Here is a 17,441-nt window from a genome sequence, read left to right as displayed (position 1 = left end):
CAACCCTCGGTAACAATCTACACAATTGATTTGTTTAAGGTAATGTTGTTGTGTTTGTCTACTCAAACTAAATCCACATAAGAAGCTTTGCATATTTAAATGTCTTCAATTTTCTGTCCGGGTCAACATATTTTACACCACATTTTATGTTCGTTTACAAAAATATAAGTTATATAGTGAATTAGTAACAATTTAAACAATTAATTACTCTTAGTCATATAAAACATTTTAGTAATTTGTGATAGACAGAGCCGGTTGATGAGCCAACAAAATGAAGATAGGGCTTTAAGCTCACACTTAATTAAGACATTCAAATAAAAAAAAACATTATATATTAATATATATATATCACCGGCCGATTAGAAATATAAATAACTATTAATCATTAAGCCATTATTGTACAGTATCTCTACCATATATATATATATATATATATAAACAATAGTTTTTTGAGAAACATAAGAATTGATGTACACCATTGGATCTAAGATCTAGTGGTTGAGATTGATAGTTTCTAAAAGTTGTATAGTTTCATATTAACATATTATAGTGCCCTATTTAGATGATGTACTTTATTTTAAAGCTTTATCACACTTCTCACAAAACAATTGTTTTTTTTATTTGAACCCTTTTAGGGTTAACGTAAAAAAACAATAGTTTTGTGAGAAGCATAAGAATAGATGTAGACTCTTGGATCGAGGATCTAGTGGTTGAAATTAGTAGGTTATAAAAGTTTTATAATTTTCTATTTACATGGTATAGTCCCCTATTTAGATGGTGTGGTTTATTTTAAAGTTTTCTTACACTTCTCACAAAACAATTGTTTATTATTTGAACCATTTTATATATATATATATATATATATATATATATATATATATATATATAGTGAAAAGATCCAATACACTAATCCTTAACGTACATTAACGTACGCGAATCCCGTTTTTCACGAATCGATTCATGAAATCACATCCCAACATCTCGTAATAGTCAATACATATCCAATTAATCTTTGGTTAACAGAAAAAATAGTTTTGGGTCGTTAATCGATCAATTTTTTACTTTTTTCACGAAGACCGTTTTTTGAGCGTTTTAGGTTTTTGGCTTAGCGTTTAAGTTTTTGTGAGCGTTTTCTGAGCGTTTTAGGTTTTTGCCTTTGTTTTTTGTCTTTAAACGTCTCGCGTACCTCTCGTACGTTAAAGCATTAGCGTATAGTATCTATACCCTATATATATATATATATATAAGGGTGGGATCTAGAGAGAACTCCTTTTAAAGAGAGAACTAGAGAACTAGTAAAGAATTATTTTTAACTATTTTTAAAAAACTTGTCGGTGTAGTACTGTAGTGCATATGTGCACTAATGCCTATTGCATGTATACAATAGTGTTTTATTGCATATAATACAACACAATTGCATTATCCAATACACACTATTGAATATATGCAAATACAACACTAATAATTGTATGCAAAACATATTATCGCATATATGTAATACAACACTAATGCAAATATGCACTATATCGATTTTTTTTAATTTTTGTATATAATATAACACTATTGCAAATATACAATACAAACAACTATATATATGCTATTCAACACTATTTAAAATATCAAAATGCACACTATTGCACATATGCATTATAAAAAAAGTCGGTGTATATGCATTACTCGTTAATTTTTTTTTATTTTTTTTTTCATTTTTATATTTTTTTTGTGGTGAAGAATAACAACATATAAGAAGGATGAAAGAGAAAAAATTTAAAAAATATTTTTTTTAATTAAATTAAAAATATTTCATTATTAGTTCTCTAGTTCTCTCATGATCATCTCCATATATATATATATACCCCCCACCCCCACCCCACAAAAAAAATCGAGTATGGTTTATTGTTATGTCATATATAACAGAACAAATATGCATAAATAACAACTACTACACAACATATATATTTTCATATCAACTTGAAGTTAATGATGTGACATCATATCATGCTATTATAAAAAGGGAATTTGTAGGTATTTATTGTTCATGAGATTATGAGAATTAATACTTATTTATGTTGTTTACAACAAGTTGAACGTAGTGCCATATATATATATATCACAATACACAAAAGATCCAACACAATTACTAGCTGGTAATCGACCAGTTGTATATGTTGCATCAAAATCAAACAAGAAAACTAGAATTGCACATAAACATATCTACGAAGTACGTAATATAGCATCCAGTGGAACGGACACGATTATTTATATGCTTCAGCGATGCATACGGAATACAAGCTATTAAGTTTACTTGCGCCACCAGTAAACACCAGTATCCTCAGCACCTGCATCTGGTTCAACAAAAATACACTCCTTTGTTTCTCTCCAGAAAGCCTTTAGGATCGGTGTATCATCGTACTTGTAGTAGTACCTAGAATCGGCTTGATGGCATTGGTTGCCTCAATCAAATGATAATGTGGGATATGTGATATCAAATGGTGAACCACATGAGCACATGTAACGTTATGAAAAATATTATTAATGATACCGTAATCTCTGTCAACAGTTGACATGGCACCTCTTATCCAGTCCCACTCTCGCGAGTCGAAGTGAGGTAAGGAAGGATGAGTATGGTGCACAAAGCTGAAAAAGATGAAATGACCGTTTAAAACCATCAAAGGGACTCCATATATGCAAAATAACCATGAGGCACTAGTGGCTGCGGCAATCTTGTATAGTGTATACACAGCTACAAGCAATCCAGCATCAGAGAGCCGAATATACTTCCGTTCGCTATCGTTGAACAGAGGACTTTGAGGGTAAAAGTGACTCACAAACCCGTCGTATTCCCTGCCGTGGATATTGAAAGCGAAGTACATGGGAAAGCTTAAAACCAACCGACCGAAAGTCATAAACAAGTTGCCTAAAGGGTTGTTTAGAAATTCAGAATACAAGGTATCGGCCTTCCGTTTGGGGATCCAAACCTCGTCGTACTCCATTGAATTGGTGTGAGCATGGTGACTACGATTACTGTATTTAAACGGAAAGTATGGAGTGAGGAATGCGGAGTGGAGGACAAAACCAATTGCATCATCAAGCCACTCGTATTCGCTAAAGGCATGATGGCCCAAGTCATGACCGACGACCCACGCACCCATAAAACAAGTACCTTGGACGAACCAATAATTTGGCCATGCAATGTACTTAAGGGATATAGGTAGGAGAGGAATGTAATTTGATGCAAATTTGTAAACCGCGAATATGACCGGCTAAGTCCCAAATGAGGTAGTAGAGAGAACGTAAGAGGTCACGTTTATAACAATGAAGTGGTATTGCTTTCTTAAGATCGCTAATCTCGAATGGTGGCTTTTTGACAGGAACACGTTCAAGGATGTCTTTGTCCGCGCTATTAACATTCATCTGGCCGCCTGCTCCCATCTTGAGTACGTATGGTTTAACCTGAGAAAGTACATATATATATTGGTTACTATGCATTAAATGAACTTAAGCATAAGACTGTTAATGTGAATCTATAACTCTATAAGACTTAATAGATTACCTTAACCAGAAGACTTGAGTTTACCTGTTGGTTTGATATCAAAATAGGCAAAGCTCCATGCATTTTATACTACGGATTTGGGTACTGTAGTTTGGATTTTAGTTTTGTCTGATGGAATATTAATCTATGATGATTTCCATAATTATTTTCTATCACAACAACCAAGGTATCGGATGTATATGTTGTTAACTATAGATTGTGCAGCCATCCTATACATTTAATTTCGCTTACAAAAATACATGATTGAATGACATCAGTGTTTCCTCCACTTGCCAAATTTATGCAAATTTCATTAAAAAAAATATATTATGTTTTTTTTTTCAAGTTTTGAAACTATCTCCAATATGGCAATATCAATACCCGACTGAGACTTCTTGACACGAGATGTCAGCCTTCTATACTGATTTTGACGTTTTAGGTCTGACTCACCCAAGAACAACATTAAGGAGAAAACCCACCACTGTAGGAAAATTTCTTGAGTCGGGTTTCAAACCTGAGACCTCAAGGATATCAAGCGTTAACCATAACCCGCACACCATTAAATGAGAAGATCAATGGCCATATTACATTTGTTATCACTAAGGGCACACTTGTTTTAAAGGATTAACCTAAAACATTCACAACTTAAGGCCACCGCATGTCATATATTTAGTTCACCGTGTGGATACTCTCGGTTTTAAGATGGTGATCCATAGCTAGTATGATGTGGTGCATGACCATATTTAACAGCGGTTCGAGAAATCTCATGAGTGGTTTGGAGGAGATATATAATAATAATAATAATAATAATAATAATAATAATAATAATAATATAAGTTCATTATTTGAATTCAAATAAGTTAGCCTTGTTTTAAAGTAAAATGGCACTTTGCTCCATATTTTATTTAGTAATGTTGTTTTATTTGTCAAAGAAGATTCTTGTTTGGGGAGTTAATAAGATTAGGAGAAGAAATAATTTGTCTTGCAATCTTGTACGTACAAAAGAGGCAGACTTGCAATCTTGTGTTTCTTGTTAGCCTTGTGATCCACTTTATTAGCTCAATAGTGACGTCCAGAATTTCCATTTGTTGAGACGCCAACCAAGACTTTATAATACACAAACATTTACTAAGAGTCATAAATTTAGCAATGGACTAAATGTCTCGTCATAGTCCCATACTCTTGATAAAACTCATGAGCAACTAGTCAAGCCTTGGTGTAAAATTAAGTATATAAATTAAAATAAAAATAGATTCGCAATTTAAGTTTTAAAAGGGAAAACTAAATCACGTTTCACATTGTTAAGTGTATCAATCGTGTAATAGCACACTATAAGGTAAGTCTGGATAATTAAAGTAACTAAAACTTAAAATAAGCAACTAAATAAAAAATGAATTAACTAAAGAAAACTAAAACAAACTAATGGCACGCAGAGATACCAAATATAGAGAAGCGACTACCTAGACTAAGAATTATATTTGCAGCTAACTAGCTAATTAATCTTGGGATCTAACGCTCGTGTGACACTGGTAATCTAAGATGGACACACTTGAGAATACTAATGGAATCAGATCACATCATCACATGGTCGGTCTCACTAACCCTCCAAAACACGCCTAAGGGGCAAATTGCGTATACCAAGATAAAGTTTACTAATGTATCCAAAATAAAAATTGCATGGTCACAGGTAAGTCTCAATGTCATTCTCTAAGGATTGGTACTGGCAACTCTAGGAAAAAAACTTAAACCAATCTAAAACTCACAGTCACGGTAAATCTAGACCGACCTAGACACCGCTTGATGGTCACGAAACAAAGATTTAAATGGATAATGGTACCAAATAACCATACTTCCTATCTAATGCTCAGACTCAAGGAAGGTGAAAATATCGGGTATATAGCCACCTATCAACTCAAATCATGTGGTCAATTTGCCTACCACAAAATCAACTAACAACACCAATTAAATAATCTAGCTTGCAATCCTAACCGACAAGATGCTAAGAGCATTCAAATTCCCCCATCAAATTTTGCGAGTTATGTTTTATAATGTAAGAAGTAGTTTAGGATGTTGTGAGTGGAGAAGAGAAAAAAAGTTGGCTGTGAGTGAAAGAGATATAAAAGGTGGTGACAAAAGTATTATTTAAACTGGCAACTTGAGCACGCTTTAAGTGGTTATAACCACTAACCAATGCATAAAAAGTTAGAGCAGTGATGAGAACTTGACAATTACATCATCTGCCTAAATAAGGTGTGACACGATTGGCCCATTAACTCCACAGCTCAGCCCCCGATACAGCCCCGTAACCTCAGCCATCTTCATCATCGCAGTTAAAGCTTCAATTGCAATAATAAACAAGAAAGGTGATAATGGGTCACCCTGCCGAAGACCCCGAGAGCACGAGAATTCCCGTGTTGGAGACCCATTTACCAAGACTGACGCTCGTCCCGCACCTAAAATAGCCAAAATCCAATTCCTCCACCGAATCGGGAAATTCATCTGACTTAACACTGAATCAAGGAAACCCCAATTAAGCGAGTCGTACGCCTTCTCAATGTCAACCTTGAAGATCATGCCACGTTTTCCAGACTTACGCAACCATGCCACCAACTCATTTAGAATTAACGGTCCGTCCAAAATACTTTTGTTAGATAAAAAAGCGGACTGCTCTTCTGAGATCAACTTCCCAATTACTACCTTTAGTCTATTCACGAGCACTTTGGATAATACTTTGTTAATACACCCAATAAGACTAATGGGCCGGAAATCACCTAAACCCGATGGATCTTTCACCTTCGGAATCAATGCAATAAATGAGGACATACACCCGATCCGAAACGACCCGGAATTATGGAACTCGGTGAAGACATTCACAAAATCATCTTCAAAACAGGCCTAACATTGCTTCAAAAATTTGAAACTGAAGCCATCCGGACCTAGTGACCTTTCTCCAACACAACCCCACACCGCCTCTTTTATTTCAGATCGAGTAAACGAACCCACAAGAGACTCCGCCTCATCCTCATTTAAGCCAGGCAACTCCGGGCAAACGAAACCTGGTCGCACAACCCAAGGCTCCTCAAACCTTTGTGCGAAGAAGTCAAACACCATGTTTTTCAAAATTATTGGCTTATCGATCCAATTTCCAACACCATCTATAAGACCATGCAGCCTATTATTAGTAAGATTTGCTTTTAATAAACCATGAAAGTAGCTCGAGTTTTCATCTCCATGTACCGCCCACCGCACTTTTGCCTTTTGTTGCAGATCTTTCATTTTTTGAGATTCAACCTCCTGCACAAACATCAAACACTCAGCCTTTTCCTCCATTTCGCCACTAGTTAATTGTCGGGATTCCGCGTCGGACTCTAAAGCCCGAATTCTTGTTTTTTTGAACAACAACTCCCCATCTCTTGCCTTAATAAAATCCGCCAACCAAAGTTTAATTTTCTTTTTCAACCATCTCAATTTAGTGGCAAGCGCTAAATCCGCCGGTCCCGAGAACTTAAACTTTTTGCATTCTTCTTCAACAGATGTCGCAAAACCTGGAACTTTTTGCATTCTTCTTCATCATTATTATACTAGTTGCACTAGCAATTCGTGTAATTAAGCTTTTTTTCTTTGTTTCAAAAAACTTTTTAGAACCATCAATTTGACTATTATTGGTGTAAATGAACTCTACGTTCAACGAGTAGTTCGTAAATTGTTTGGCAGAAAGTTCGTTTACACTCGTTTAATAAATGAACGAACAAGAAATTTTTTTTTGTTTATTGTAGATTCCCGAAATGGATCTAACAACTTGTTCGGATCAATCCGTAACACCAATGAGCGGAAATCACTATTGTTACTCGGATCTCGGATCAAGAATGATAAGAAAACCATAGAGAGAGATAGTAGTAAAGGTAGAGAGAGTGAATGTGAAAAGAAACTTTTGCTGCATGGGTGAATAGTTTCCTAGTTATACCCACGCACCTAGGGTTTATTATTTGGGCCTCTTGGGCCGGCCCAAAGCACAATTACACAATAAATGGCATATGACCCAGTACAACAAGCTAAAAGAAAGCAAATAAACGATACATGATAAATCCATCTAATACATAAGCCTAAATATTGTAAATAAACAAAACATGGCCTAATAATCTCCCTCTAGGCATTTGTATAGATGTTAGCTTCCGTCTCTAGCTCTTCACTTCAGTCTATCTTGTAATTATACGAGATGCATCCATCAAGCACTCGATTCTCAATGATGCGATTAACGAATCGATTGAACGTGTTGATGATGCTGGTGAAGCGAAAACCGAGGTCTTGAATCTCTGATCTCCCAATGGATGTTGTTGAAGCTTCTTGATGTCACGTTCGCGCAACCGAAGAAGTTCATGCTCATCAAAGAATCAAAACTCATCATTATCGTAGTAGTACACAACAACTTCGTTGGTCTTATGGTCGAAGCTCCACCCATTCAAAGGATTAAACATGTTATCATCTAAATCATCACCATGATAAACAATGTGTCCATCGGTTGGCATTGTACTTTCAGTTGTTTACCGGCTTTTCGGTGAGCTCGATTATCTCCGTGGGGTGAGCGAACTTCTTGTTTTTGTTTACTTTATAATCTTCAAATCCCTTTTTGGTGTGCTTTTTATGCTGCTTTTGTACCAACTAGCAAACCCCGAGGCTTTATTCTCTTGTCGTGCGAAGTAGTTCAGACTTCAGATCCACCTCCAACAAGGTGTGCAACTCAGGGTGTCAAAGATACGTGATATCATTGTTTTCCCTTCGGATTACCCAACGTTCATTGATATGATCCAATTTGCTAAATTGAATGAAACTATCATCATGATAGGGAAATTTTGGTCACTGAAGCTCCACCAATTGTTAATACTTGATACTAATGAACTTTCTCTTTCTGACAAGAGGTCTTTCAGCAGCGGCATGAGCACTCGATACTTCAGGCTTATATTGTGTCTGGCAAGGGTCAGCGGTGGCATCACAGGTTCATCATCAAGATAATCAACCACAAACATCGATTCGATACCGTCTACCACATGATCAGATAGAGGACCCCAAGACATGTTTTCTTCACTGCCTTTGAATTGTTCGGCAAACATTTTCTCCATGTCCTAATCCTCTTGAAGACGTTCAGTCTCAGGGTCAGCAAACAACATCTCAGTGTCACTAGCAGCAGTTTCAACCTCTTGGTTCCAACACCGGCGCAACATCATCATCATCATCATTGAAAGAATCGTGCACATCATTATCACCTTAACCATCATCATTAGACTCATCACTGTATGACTCTTCTTCCACCACCACAGTATATTGTGTCGGAGTACCAGATGTACGAGCACCAGGATCACCACCTTCAACAACCTTAGGAGCATTATCATCATATGCTTTCTCTCGACTCCACATCATCACTTCCGATCAAGTCACAAGCAGCTTTGTATTTTCCTTCAATTTCTTCGTTGATCTTCTGCTACTTGGCATTGGACTCTTTTAGTTGAACAATCGCTGCCTGCAAATCTTCAATTTCTTTTGAGTTTCATTGGCAGGAGATTGATTATCAACAGTAGTCTACAGAGTGTCCACCAAAAATTTAAGTTTTTCAACTTCTGCATCAAGCTCTCTTTGTTTCTGTTGGTGATCGGCTTTAGCAGTTTGTCGATCAGCCATTTGTTTTTGAAGGACGTCAATCTTGGTTTCAAGGTGTGTGATCTTGGCTTTGTCAGCGTGCCTTTCAGCCTTCAAACTCTCAATCTACTCCTTTCTAGTCCTCTCGATTCCTGTAATTATAAATAAATTTGTGATTCTTGTAAGAGAGAGGGTGGTGATTGAAAAACCTTAGACCGCCTATCATACAAGAAACAATCTTAATATCACAAATATAATTTGATATTTGTGAGAGCTAAAAATATTTGGGTTATTGGATTTTAATTATCTCAACTTTCAATATCTAATAGTCGGAATTAATTTCAACCGAAAATGTTTTCTAACAGTCATAACTTTCATCCTATTTTTCTCTAGTAGTATTCTATACTAACTGACAAGTTATGCCGTTAGTTTTTCAATGACATGGATAAACTAAAAGTTGGGACAGCCAGAAACATTTTTCAGTTTGGATTAATCCCGGCCAATAAGTCAAAGTTGTGATTATTAGAATTCAATAACCCAAAATATATCTAACTATTAGTTTTTATATTTATAGGGTCTACTCATTATTATTAACTTTGACAACATTTTTATATCAATTGACTTGAATATTTTTTCCGATAAAAAACTTTAAAATATTAGTTTGAAATTCCAGAATAACAAAAAAACTGAACTCTTTTCAGTTTTTTTTAATAGAGGTCCAATGAAAAGAAAGAGTGTGAAAGATGAGATCGGTGGCAACAATTTTTAAAATCAGATTATTATCGGTCAACTTTAAAATGATAGAATTGATCAAATTCAATTTTCCTTGATTCTAGGCTAACCTGTATGGCTCATTGAGTCATTCCCTTTCATTCGTCACGTCTGCGTCACATCAGTTTTTCTTCCATCTTTCAAACTCACCCTTCAACAACTTGTATGGATCATTCTTCACAACTCTATTATTTAATAATATAAAGAAATGAAAAAGAAAAAAAAACAAAATTGATTGGTTTAAAATGAGGCCAGTGGAAATGACCGGAATGACTAGGGTCATTTTTCTCATCTCACACGAGAGATGGTATAGATGGTGCAGTGTTTAATGAGATCATACTCTATTTTAGGTGTCATGTAGGATTACTAGAGGAGGGAAAAGAATGTACACCCCCTTATAGTTTGCAATTTACTGAGATACAGAATATCCATTATAAAAACATATAGCTTACGTTCAGAAAAGGCTAAAAAGGTAAGTAAGATACATACAAATGAAAGAATTGACGTAAAACCATCGGAAAGGATATAAAATGTTCCCTCGTTTACTTTGATACATTTACATTCCTTTCATGTACTCTCTTTTTTTGAACCGTGAATTATTAGTGTTTTAGGTCATCGTATTCTTCAAATTTGGAGAGTTTTGTTACCTCACGCCAGACTATGTTGTTTTAACCAGGCTCATGTTGGCTTCAGAGTTTGGCTTGGGCATTCCCCCAGAAAACCATACCGCCGGTTGTCACTTGATAGTAATTGTGACACCACAAGAGCATAACTCTTTGGCGTAACACATGGTGGGACTAAAACCTGGGTGGGCTCGGGATTCGAATTGACAAAGTCGCAAGGCCTAGCTCAAAAATCTTTATTGTCATAATCCATCAAAGTGGCACAAGTGAGGATCGAACTTTAGTCACCACTGAATAACTCAAACCTCCTACCACTATGCCACAACCGAGTATTCCTTTCATGTAATGCTACACTAGTGTTACTAAATTGATTAAGGAGGGGGGGGGGGTGAGGGGGGGGGGGGGTAAATGAATCAAGTCGAGCCTGAGCTCAATAAGGCTTGAGCTCGGCTCGTTTTGATTTTTGAGGGCTCAAGCTCGACTTAATCCGAGCTCTATTTCTAAAGTTCGAGCTAAATTTTCAAACTCAATCTTGACTAGTTTATTATTTATTAATTAATTTATACACATTTTTATTTATTTTTTATATATTTTGAGGAAAACCTTAAACGTGTTTAATCTCGTCTCAAGCTCGTTTACTACCTTTAGCAAGCCAAAATTTGGCTTGAGCTCGGCTATCGAGTGTTAACTTAATAGATAGAAGTCCAAAAGAAATCAAACTTAAAAAATACACAAGACTCGTTAAGGCTCAACGACTCTGAAGGAGCTTCCTATACAAGGCTCGAGCTCGAGCTCAGGCTCGATAACTGAACGAGCTTTATTTGAGGGGCCGAGTTCGAAAAGTAAAGCTCGGCTCGTTTCAAGCTTTTTATCAATTCGAGTTCGAGTAACACATGAGCAGCTCAACTAGTTTGCACCCTTAGATGCTATATTAGGCCTTGAAATTATTGATATATTATAGTTAAAGCAGCCTTTACCAAATGTTGCATTATGTGATATATTATACTTAGGGGTTGTTTGGTTTATTCAAATCTGAATGAGTCAGGTCCAAAGAACCTCTGTCTCATTCAGCAACAACAAGTCTGAATGATTCAGACCTAATTTTAACCATTCATATATTTTTCTGTTTGAAACCAAACAGTCTGAAGTCTAAATGAAACAGATATTTACATCTGAATGGTTCCATTCAGATGTAAATAAACAGCCCGTTAAAGTAGCCGTTTTTTTGTTAATATAATACAACTTGTTTCAAAAAGTGTTTCATCTATTCTACAAATACTTATATTTTATGATGTGACGTACCTTTATTACATGCAAATGTAGCTTTTTTTATCGGGTTCAATACCAACTGATGAGTAAATTTGATGTAATCTAAGGGTAAGTAGGATAAAAATAATATTTGCCACTCAAATTTTTTTTCAACTTTACCATACTTTATATGTAACCTTTTAATTTTGTTCAATTTACAGACTAGTTTGACTCTTAGTAAACTACACGCGTACGGACTTTTTAATAAAAGATACATACATAATAATTGAGTTATACATACGGAGAGTCATAAATAATATACAATTAATGTAACATCTGTTTCATGGCACCACCAATATCACCTGCTTTACATATGAAAAGCTCATGGACTTTTTTGTGGTTGCCCAGGTGAAAACATCTCATGATGTCACTCATCCTGAAACTACTCTCAGCTGAGCATGCTTAACTGTGGAGTTCTTTCGTCTACCAGCGTTAAGCCCAAAACGCGTTGATGGTTTAAGAGGCGAGACATTTATTTATGAACCATAAATCACTTTTTTTCACAGTCAATGTGAGATTTACCTAGGATGTTACAATTAAATTATTTGAGTATAAATTAGTGCGTGGAATAAAATAATCCACTATCCAACACCAATTCCTTTCGACTTTGTTTTCACTTGAACATAGAAATCCCTTAATTCTTAGGAGAATTTTTCACAAACGACTGTTCTTCTCACTTCCTCGTCCTTAGTGTCGGTAGCATCTCTAATATCTTCAATACTTAGCTTTTGTGTATTGTGGAATATCATCATAACAACGGCTTGAAAAGATATATAAATCATGTACTAAGATTAAAAGATAAACAAATAAAAACTATGGATATAAAGCATTTGGGCTGACAAAATATGGAAACTGCCATTTCTTTCTTTCTCTTTGCAAATCCAACTTTCTATTTGTGGGCCAAGACTTTGTTTGCATTATTTTCCGTTAGTTATGAATGTGGAACTTAAAAGTAGTTACAGTGGAAGCCCAATTTAGCCATAACCTCATTTGTTTGAAGGCCCAAATGTTGGTTCTTTTTATTACTGTGTGGTGCACAAAAAAAAACCCGGTTCCAGACCCGACCCTATCCTACCCGCGGGTACGGACCGGGCTTTAGGTTTCTCCCAGAACTGTATCCGGAATCGGAACCGACCCGGAACCGGTGGAACCGGTTCGACCAATACCCGGTCAAAACCCGACCCTATCCTACCCGAAAAAAACCCGGTCAAATACCTAACTATACCCTGACCGGGTTTTGACTTTTGTTAACCATAACCAGAACCGGTTCCTACCCAGTTCCGGTTCCTGAAAATACCTGGTTTGTTGTGCGCTAACGATACATTCGTGTACACACACCATAATCGATACATTCAGTTAAACCTCACACATGGTAAATCATGGACGTTGCACCGAAGACAAACCAAAAACATATATATAAGATGAAAGAAAGAGAATATATGAGTAAAGAAATCCACTTCATTATAGTAACATGATGTAACCCGTATATAATTTATGTTGACACATATGGGGTACAAATCATGGCACAATTATTCTTGCTTTAGGGAATTATAAGTATACAAATTATATGTTATTATTTGCGGAACCAGTAAACGCCACTATCCTCAGCACCTTCATCCGGTTCAACATAAATGCAGTTCTTTGTTTCTCTCCAAAAGGCTTCTAGGATTGGCGTATCATCGTATTTGTAGTAGTCACCCATGATAGGTTTGACAGCTTCGGTGGCCTCTACAGTATGATAATGTGGAATGGTTGAGATCAAATGATGCACCACATGAGAACATGTTACGTCGTGAAAAATACTATTAAAGATCCCGTAATCCCTATCAACTGTGGACATGGCACCTCTTAGCCAATCCCACTCTCGTGAGTCGAAGTGAGCTAGGGAAGGATGGCTATGGTGTAAATAAGTGAAAAAGATGAAATGAGCATTCATAACGAGCAAAGGACCTCCGTAGATGCAAAATAACCATGTCGCACTTGTGGCTTGCGCAATCTTGTAAAGTCCATAGACCGCCGCAAGAATTCCAGCATCAGAGAGCCAAATTAGTTTCCTCTCACTATCATTGAACATAGGACTTTGTGGCCAGAAATGACTCACGAACCCATCGTATGGCCTCCCGTGGATATTGAAAGTGAAGTACATGGGAAAGCTGAAACATAACCTAATGACGGTCATGACCAAGTTGCCTAGTGGGTTGTTTAGAACTTCGGAATATAACTTATCGGCCTTTCGTTTGGGGATCCAAACCTCATCGTACTCCATTGAATTGGTGTGAGCATGGTGACTACGGTGACTGTATTTAAACGAAAAGTATGGAGTGAGGAATGCGGAGTGAAATACAAAACCAATTGTATCATCAAGCCACCCGTATTCACTAAAGGCATGATGGCCCAAATCATGACCGATGCTCCATATACCCATAAAACTACTACCTTGGATGAACCAGTAAATCGGCCATGCTATGTAATTAAGGGGTTTAGGTAGAAGCGGAATAAAATTTGATGCAATCTTGTAAATTGTGAAGACGATGGCTATGTCAGCAAGAAGATAGTAGAGAGAACGTTGGAGATCACGCTTATAACAGTGCAATGGTATTGCTTTCTTAAGATCGCTAATCTCGAATGGAGGTTTTTTGATAGGAACACGTTCAAGGACGTTATTGTCACCGGTATTAACATTCATCCGACCGCCTGCTCCCATCTTGATGGTTTCAGTGAAATAAACCTGCAAAAGGATATATATATAATATATTATGCATTAAATCAACTTAAGCATAATTAGACTATATATGATTCTGTAAGACCAAGAGATACCTCAAGTTGATATTTGTTGCTGGTTTGTGTTCAAAATAGACCAAGCTCCTGGCATTTTATACTAGGAGTTGTGAGCTTTAATTTGGATTTATTTTTATTTTTATTAGATTCTAACAACATTGGCCTATTTGCCTGTGTGCTGGGTTACAATATTAACAATCTCATTGCAGGTCCTTAACAGCTATGGTTTTGGATGCATATGATTTGTCTTTAAAACGTGATGAAAAAATCAATCTATTAATTCTGGCTTTACTAAAAACATATTTTATCTTCCTCCTGATCGAAAACAACTAGTCTATCTTCCTTCCTGTGTTAAGATATATGTAAATAAAAGTAATTTGATATAATAGGGAGAATTAACTTTGTTAACTTCTTCAACATATAGCTATGCTTATATTACGCAAAAGCATTCATCATGATATGTTTCTAGCTTTAATTATTTATGTAAATTGGAATATTCACTATTATGCGGGAAGTAAAGAGTTTGTAGTCTAGCAGGAGCAAAATGTGAAAATAAAGTATTTCTTAATGTTTTTAAAACCAGTATTTTACTCGTACCGGTTTTGGTTCAATTAGGTTGAATAGTTTACCTTGTAATTCACATATATCAATACAACTTTAACTTGAAAATTAACTTAAAAGTACATTAATTAACATTAACCAAATATCGCATATGAACAACGATCAAGTCGACTAGAAAGTTTGTACGTTGTATACAAAATTAATCTATTACAAAGGGTTTGTAGCTTAACCCTATATATAAAGGTTTGAAGGAAGCTAGGATGTCTCGTCCCGATAACATTTAGGATTCAAGCTTCATGATAAACAAATGTATATACTTGGGCAGAGAGTAAAAAGGTTATTTGTGAGAACTTGTAATAAACATATAATTTTAGTTTAAAAAACAGTTAAAACATTAATATCAAGATTATTTAAAACGTGTGTTTCTACAAGCGATTTGAAACATAAAATGGAAAGAATGTGACAAAACCACGGAAGATGATATTTATTTTCAATCCATATATGCTTCAGAAACTTGGTGTGTTTTCGTCCAAGTTGGCGGCTAACAGCCAGTCTTTTGTTTACTATTATTATTATGGATATGAAAGACCATGAGAAACCTCAACCAGAAGTTATCAATTTAGCTGCGGGTTTGTGTTCAAAATAGGCCAAGCTCCTGGGTTTTTGTACTAGGGGTGTTGAGCTTTAATTTGGATTTTTATTTTATCAGATTATAATACCTATTAGTCAAACAGCCAAAGTTTGGGATGTATAGTGAGGTGCTTTTGAAAAATTTTTCGATATAGATTCATTGACAAATCAACGTAAAAGGCTTGCTTATTTTACAAAGATGCATTTTGATAGGAATGAATATTTTGTTCCAAATACCTGTAAGCTTACTAATTTAGCTAGTTTATTCGATACATGTATCGATACTTGTCACTAGTACAAATATGATTTTTTGAGGTGGTGAAAAAATTTTATGAGGGTTTTTGATCCACCTCATAAAATAGTGTCTTATCAAATCTCTTTCTTTTGAGGCGCTTATCTGAACCCGTTACAAAAAATAAAATAAAAAAACGCCTCAAAAAAACACTCCAACTAGGGTAACTAATATTTTTTAAAGGAGATTGTGAACCACCTCAAAGATCATGCAAGATCATTTGAGGCGTTTTTAAGGACTGCCGTAAAATCCTTTTTTCATTTGAGAAAATAATCATAAATAATAAATAACATGAATTTTCAACAAATTTAATTTCATAAATACCTTTTATATATAAAAAAAACTAATAAATAACATGAATTTCAACAAAATTAATTTAATAAATAACCATATCGAGTACACCACACACGACTCCTTCACAATTTACATTAAATGTCATAAACATAAGCAAACATATATACTAAACTACAAAAGCTACTGATCAACTAAACCTAGCTAGGTTTTGTTTTAAACTAGTAGTGCCTTGATCCACCCGCTCTTGGCCTTTGATCAAGAATTCATCTACAAATAACATAGTCTGACATTATAGATTGGAACATAAAAGTACCGCATGTGTAAACAATATGAAACTCGAAACCCATAGCCCGTAACCTGTAGTAGGGGCTCGTAACCCATTTTGTCCCATTCAACATAAATTGTAACCCAGTTTGTCCCTTAACTCCTAACCCTATATTCATCATTACCGTAATTTAGTAATCGTTTTGATAGATAGCATATGTATCCCTGTATTTATCTTAAAACGCGTAACCCTTGTTAAAAAATAGGAACACGTTTCAACCGACCGACCCATTTAGGGTCTAACACATTTAACTGTTTTGTTTCAACCTATAACCCAAGATAGTGGATATGCTTACTCTTGTACGCGTAACCCATTTTACATTTGTTTCACATACCTTAGTTCATATCCGGTTAAAAAACATCTTATTAAGAAATTGCAGCATTACATCTAAAGACAATTCCTTAATTTCTTCTTTTGAAACCCTATCATTTCGATTCCATATCTAAAAACAAATCGATAAAAAAATGATACATACATATTTATACTAGTTTGAAACCCATGTATTATACGGCAAATTGACGAAAATTTTAAATTTTAACTATTAAACAAAATACAGTTAACAACACAAATATCATATATATATATATATATATATATATATATATATATATATTAATACAATTACAATTTTCATTAAAAAATACAGAAATTAAAAACAAAACTACACAAATATGCTACAAATAAGTGTAATTTTCT

At 35.2% G+C, this 17,441-nt stretch overlaps 1 protein-coding gene and 1 pseudogene across 2 annotated transcripts; both read right to left on the bottom strand.

The window, feature by feature from the left end:
- Positions 1-2,239: 2,239 nt before the first annotated feature.
- On the bottom strand, positions 2,240-3,633 carry LOC143609695 (delta(12) fatty acid desaturase DES8.11-like; annotated as a pseudogene). The gene is made up of 2 exons (XR_013149461.1): positions 3,554-3,633; positions 2,240-3,453 (listed from the first exon to the last, which is right to left on the bottom strand). The product of XR_013149461.1 is annotated as a delta(12) fatty acid desaturase DES8.11-like (transcript).
- A 9,766-nt stretch (positions 3,634-13,399) lies between these two features.
- Positions 13,400-14,630, bottom strand: LOC143609696 (delta(12)-fatty-acid desaturase-like). Its single transcript, XM_077084381.1, has one exon. The coding sequence runs from the start codon at positions 14,567-14,569 to the stop codon at positions 13,439-13,441; it is 1,131 nt and encodes a 376-aa protein (XP_076940496.1). The 5' UTR covers positions 14,570-14,630; the 3' UTR covers positions 13,400-13,438.
- Positions 14,631-17,441: the final 2,811 nt, after the last annotated feature.

Source organism: Bidens hawaiensis, unplaced genomic scaffold, assembly GCF_021521415.1.
Source record: "Bidens hawaiensis isolate Kalapana, Puna unplaced genomic scaffold, B.hawaiensis_p1.1 tig00009002_1, whole genome shotgun sequence".
NCBI lineage: Eukaryota > Viridiplantae > Streptophyta > Magnoliopsida > Asterales > Asteraceae > Bidens > Bidens hawaiensis.
Note: the sequence above shows the minus strand (reverse complement) of the source record. Positions and strands in the feature narration are given on the sequence as shown.

Bases quoted from the DNA above. Each gene is read 5' to 3' on its own strand.
- LOC143609696 (XM_077084381.1), bottom strand. From the start codon at position 14,569: ATGGGAGCAGGCGGTCGGATGAATGTTAATACCGGTGACAATAACGTC.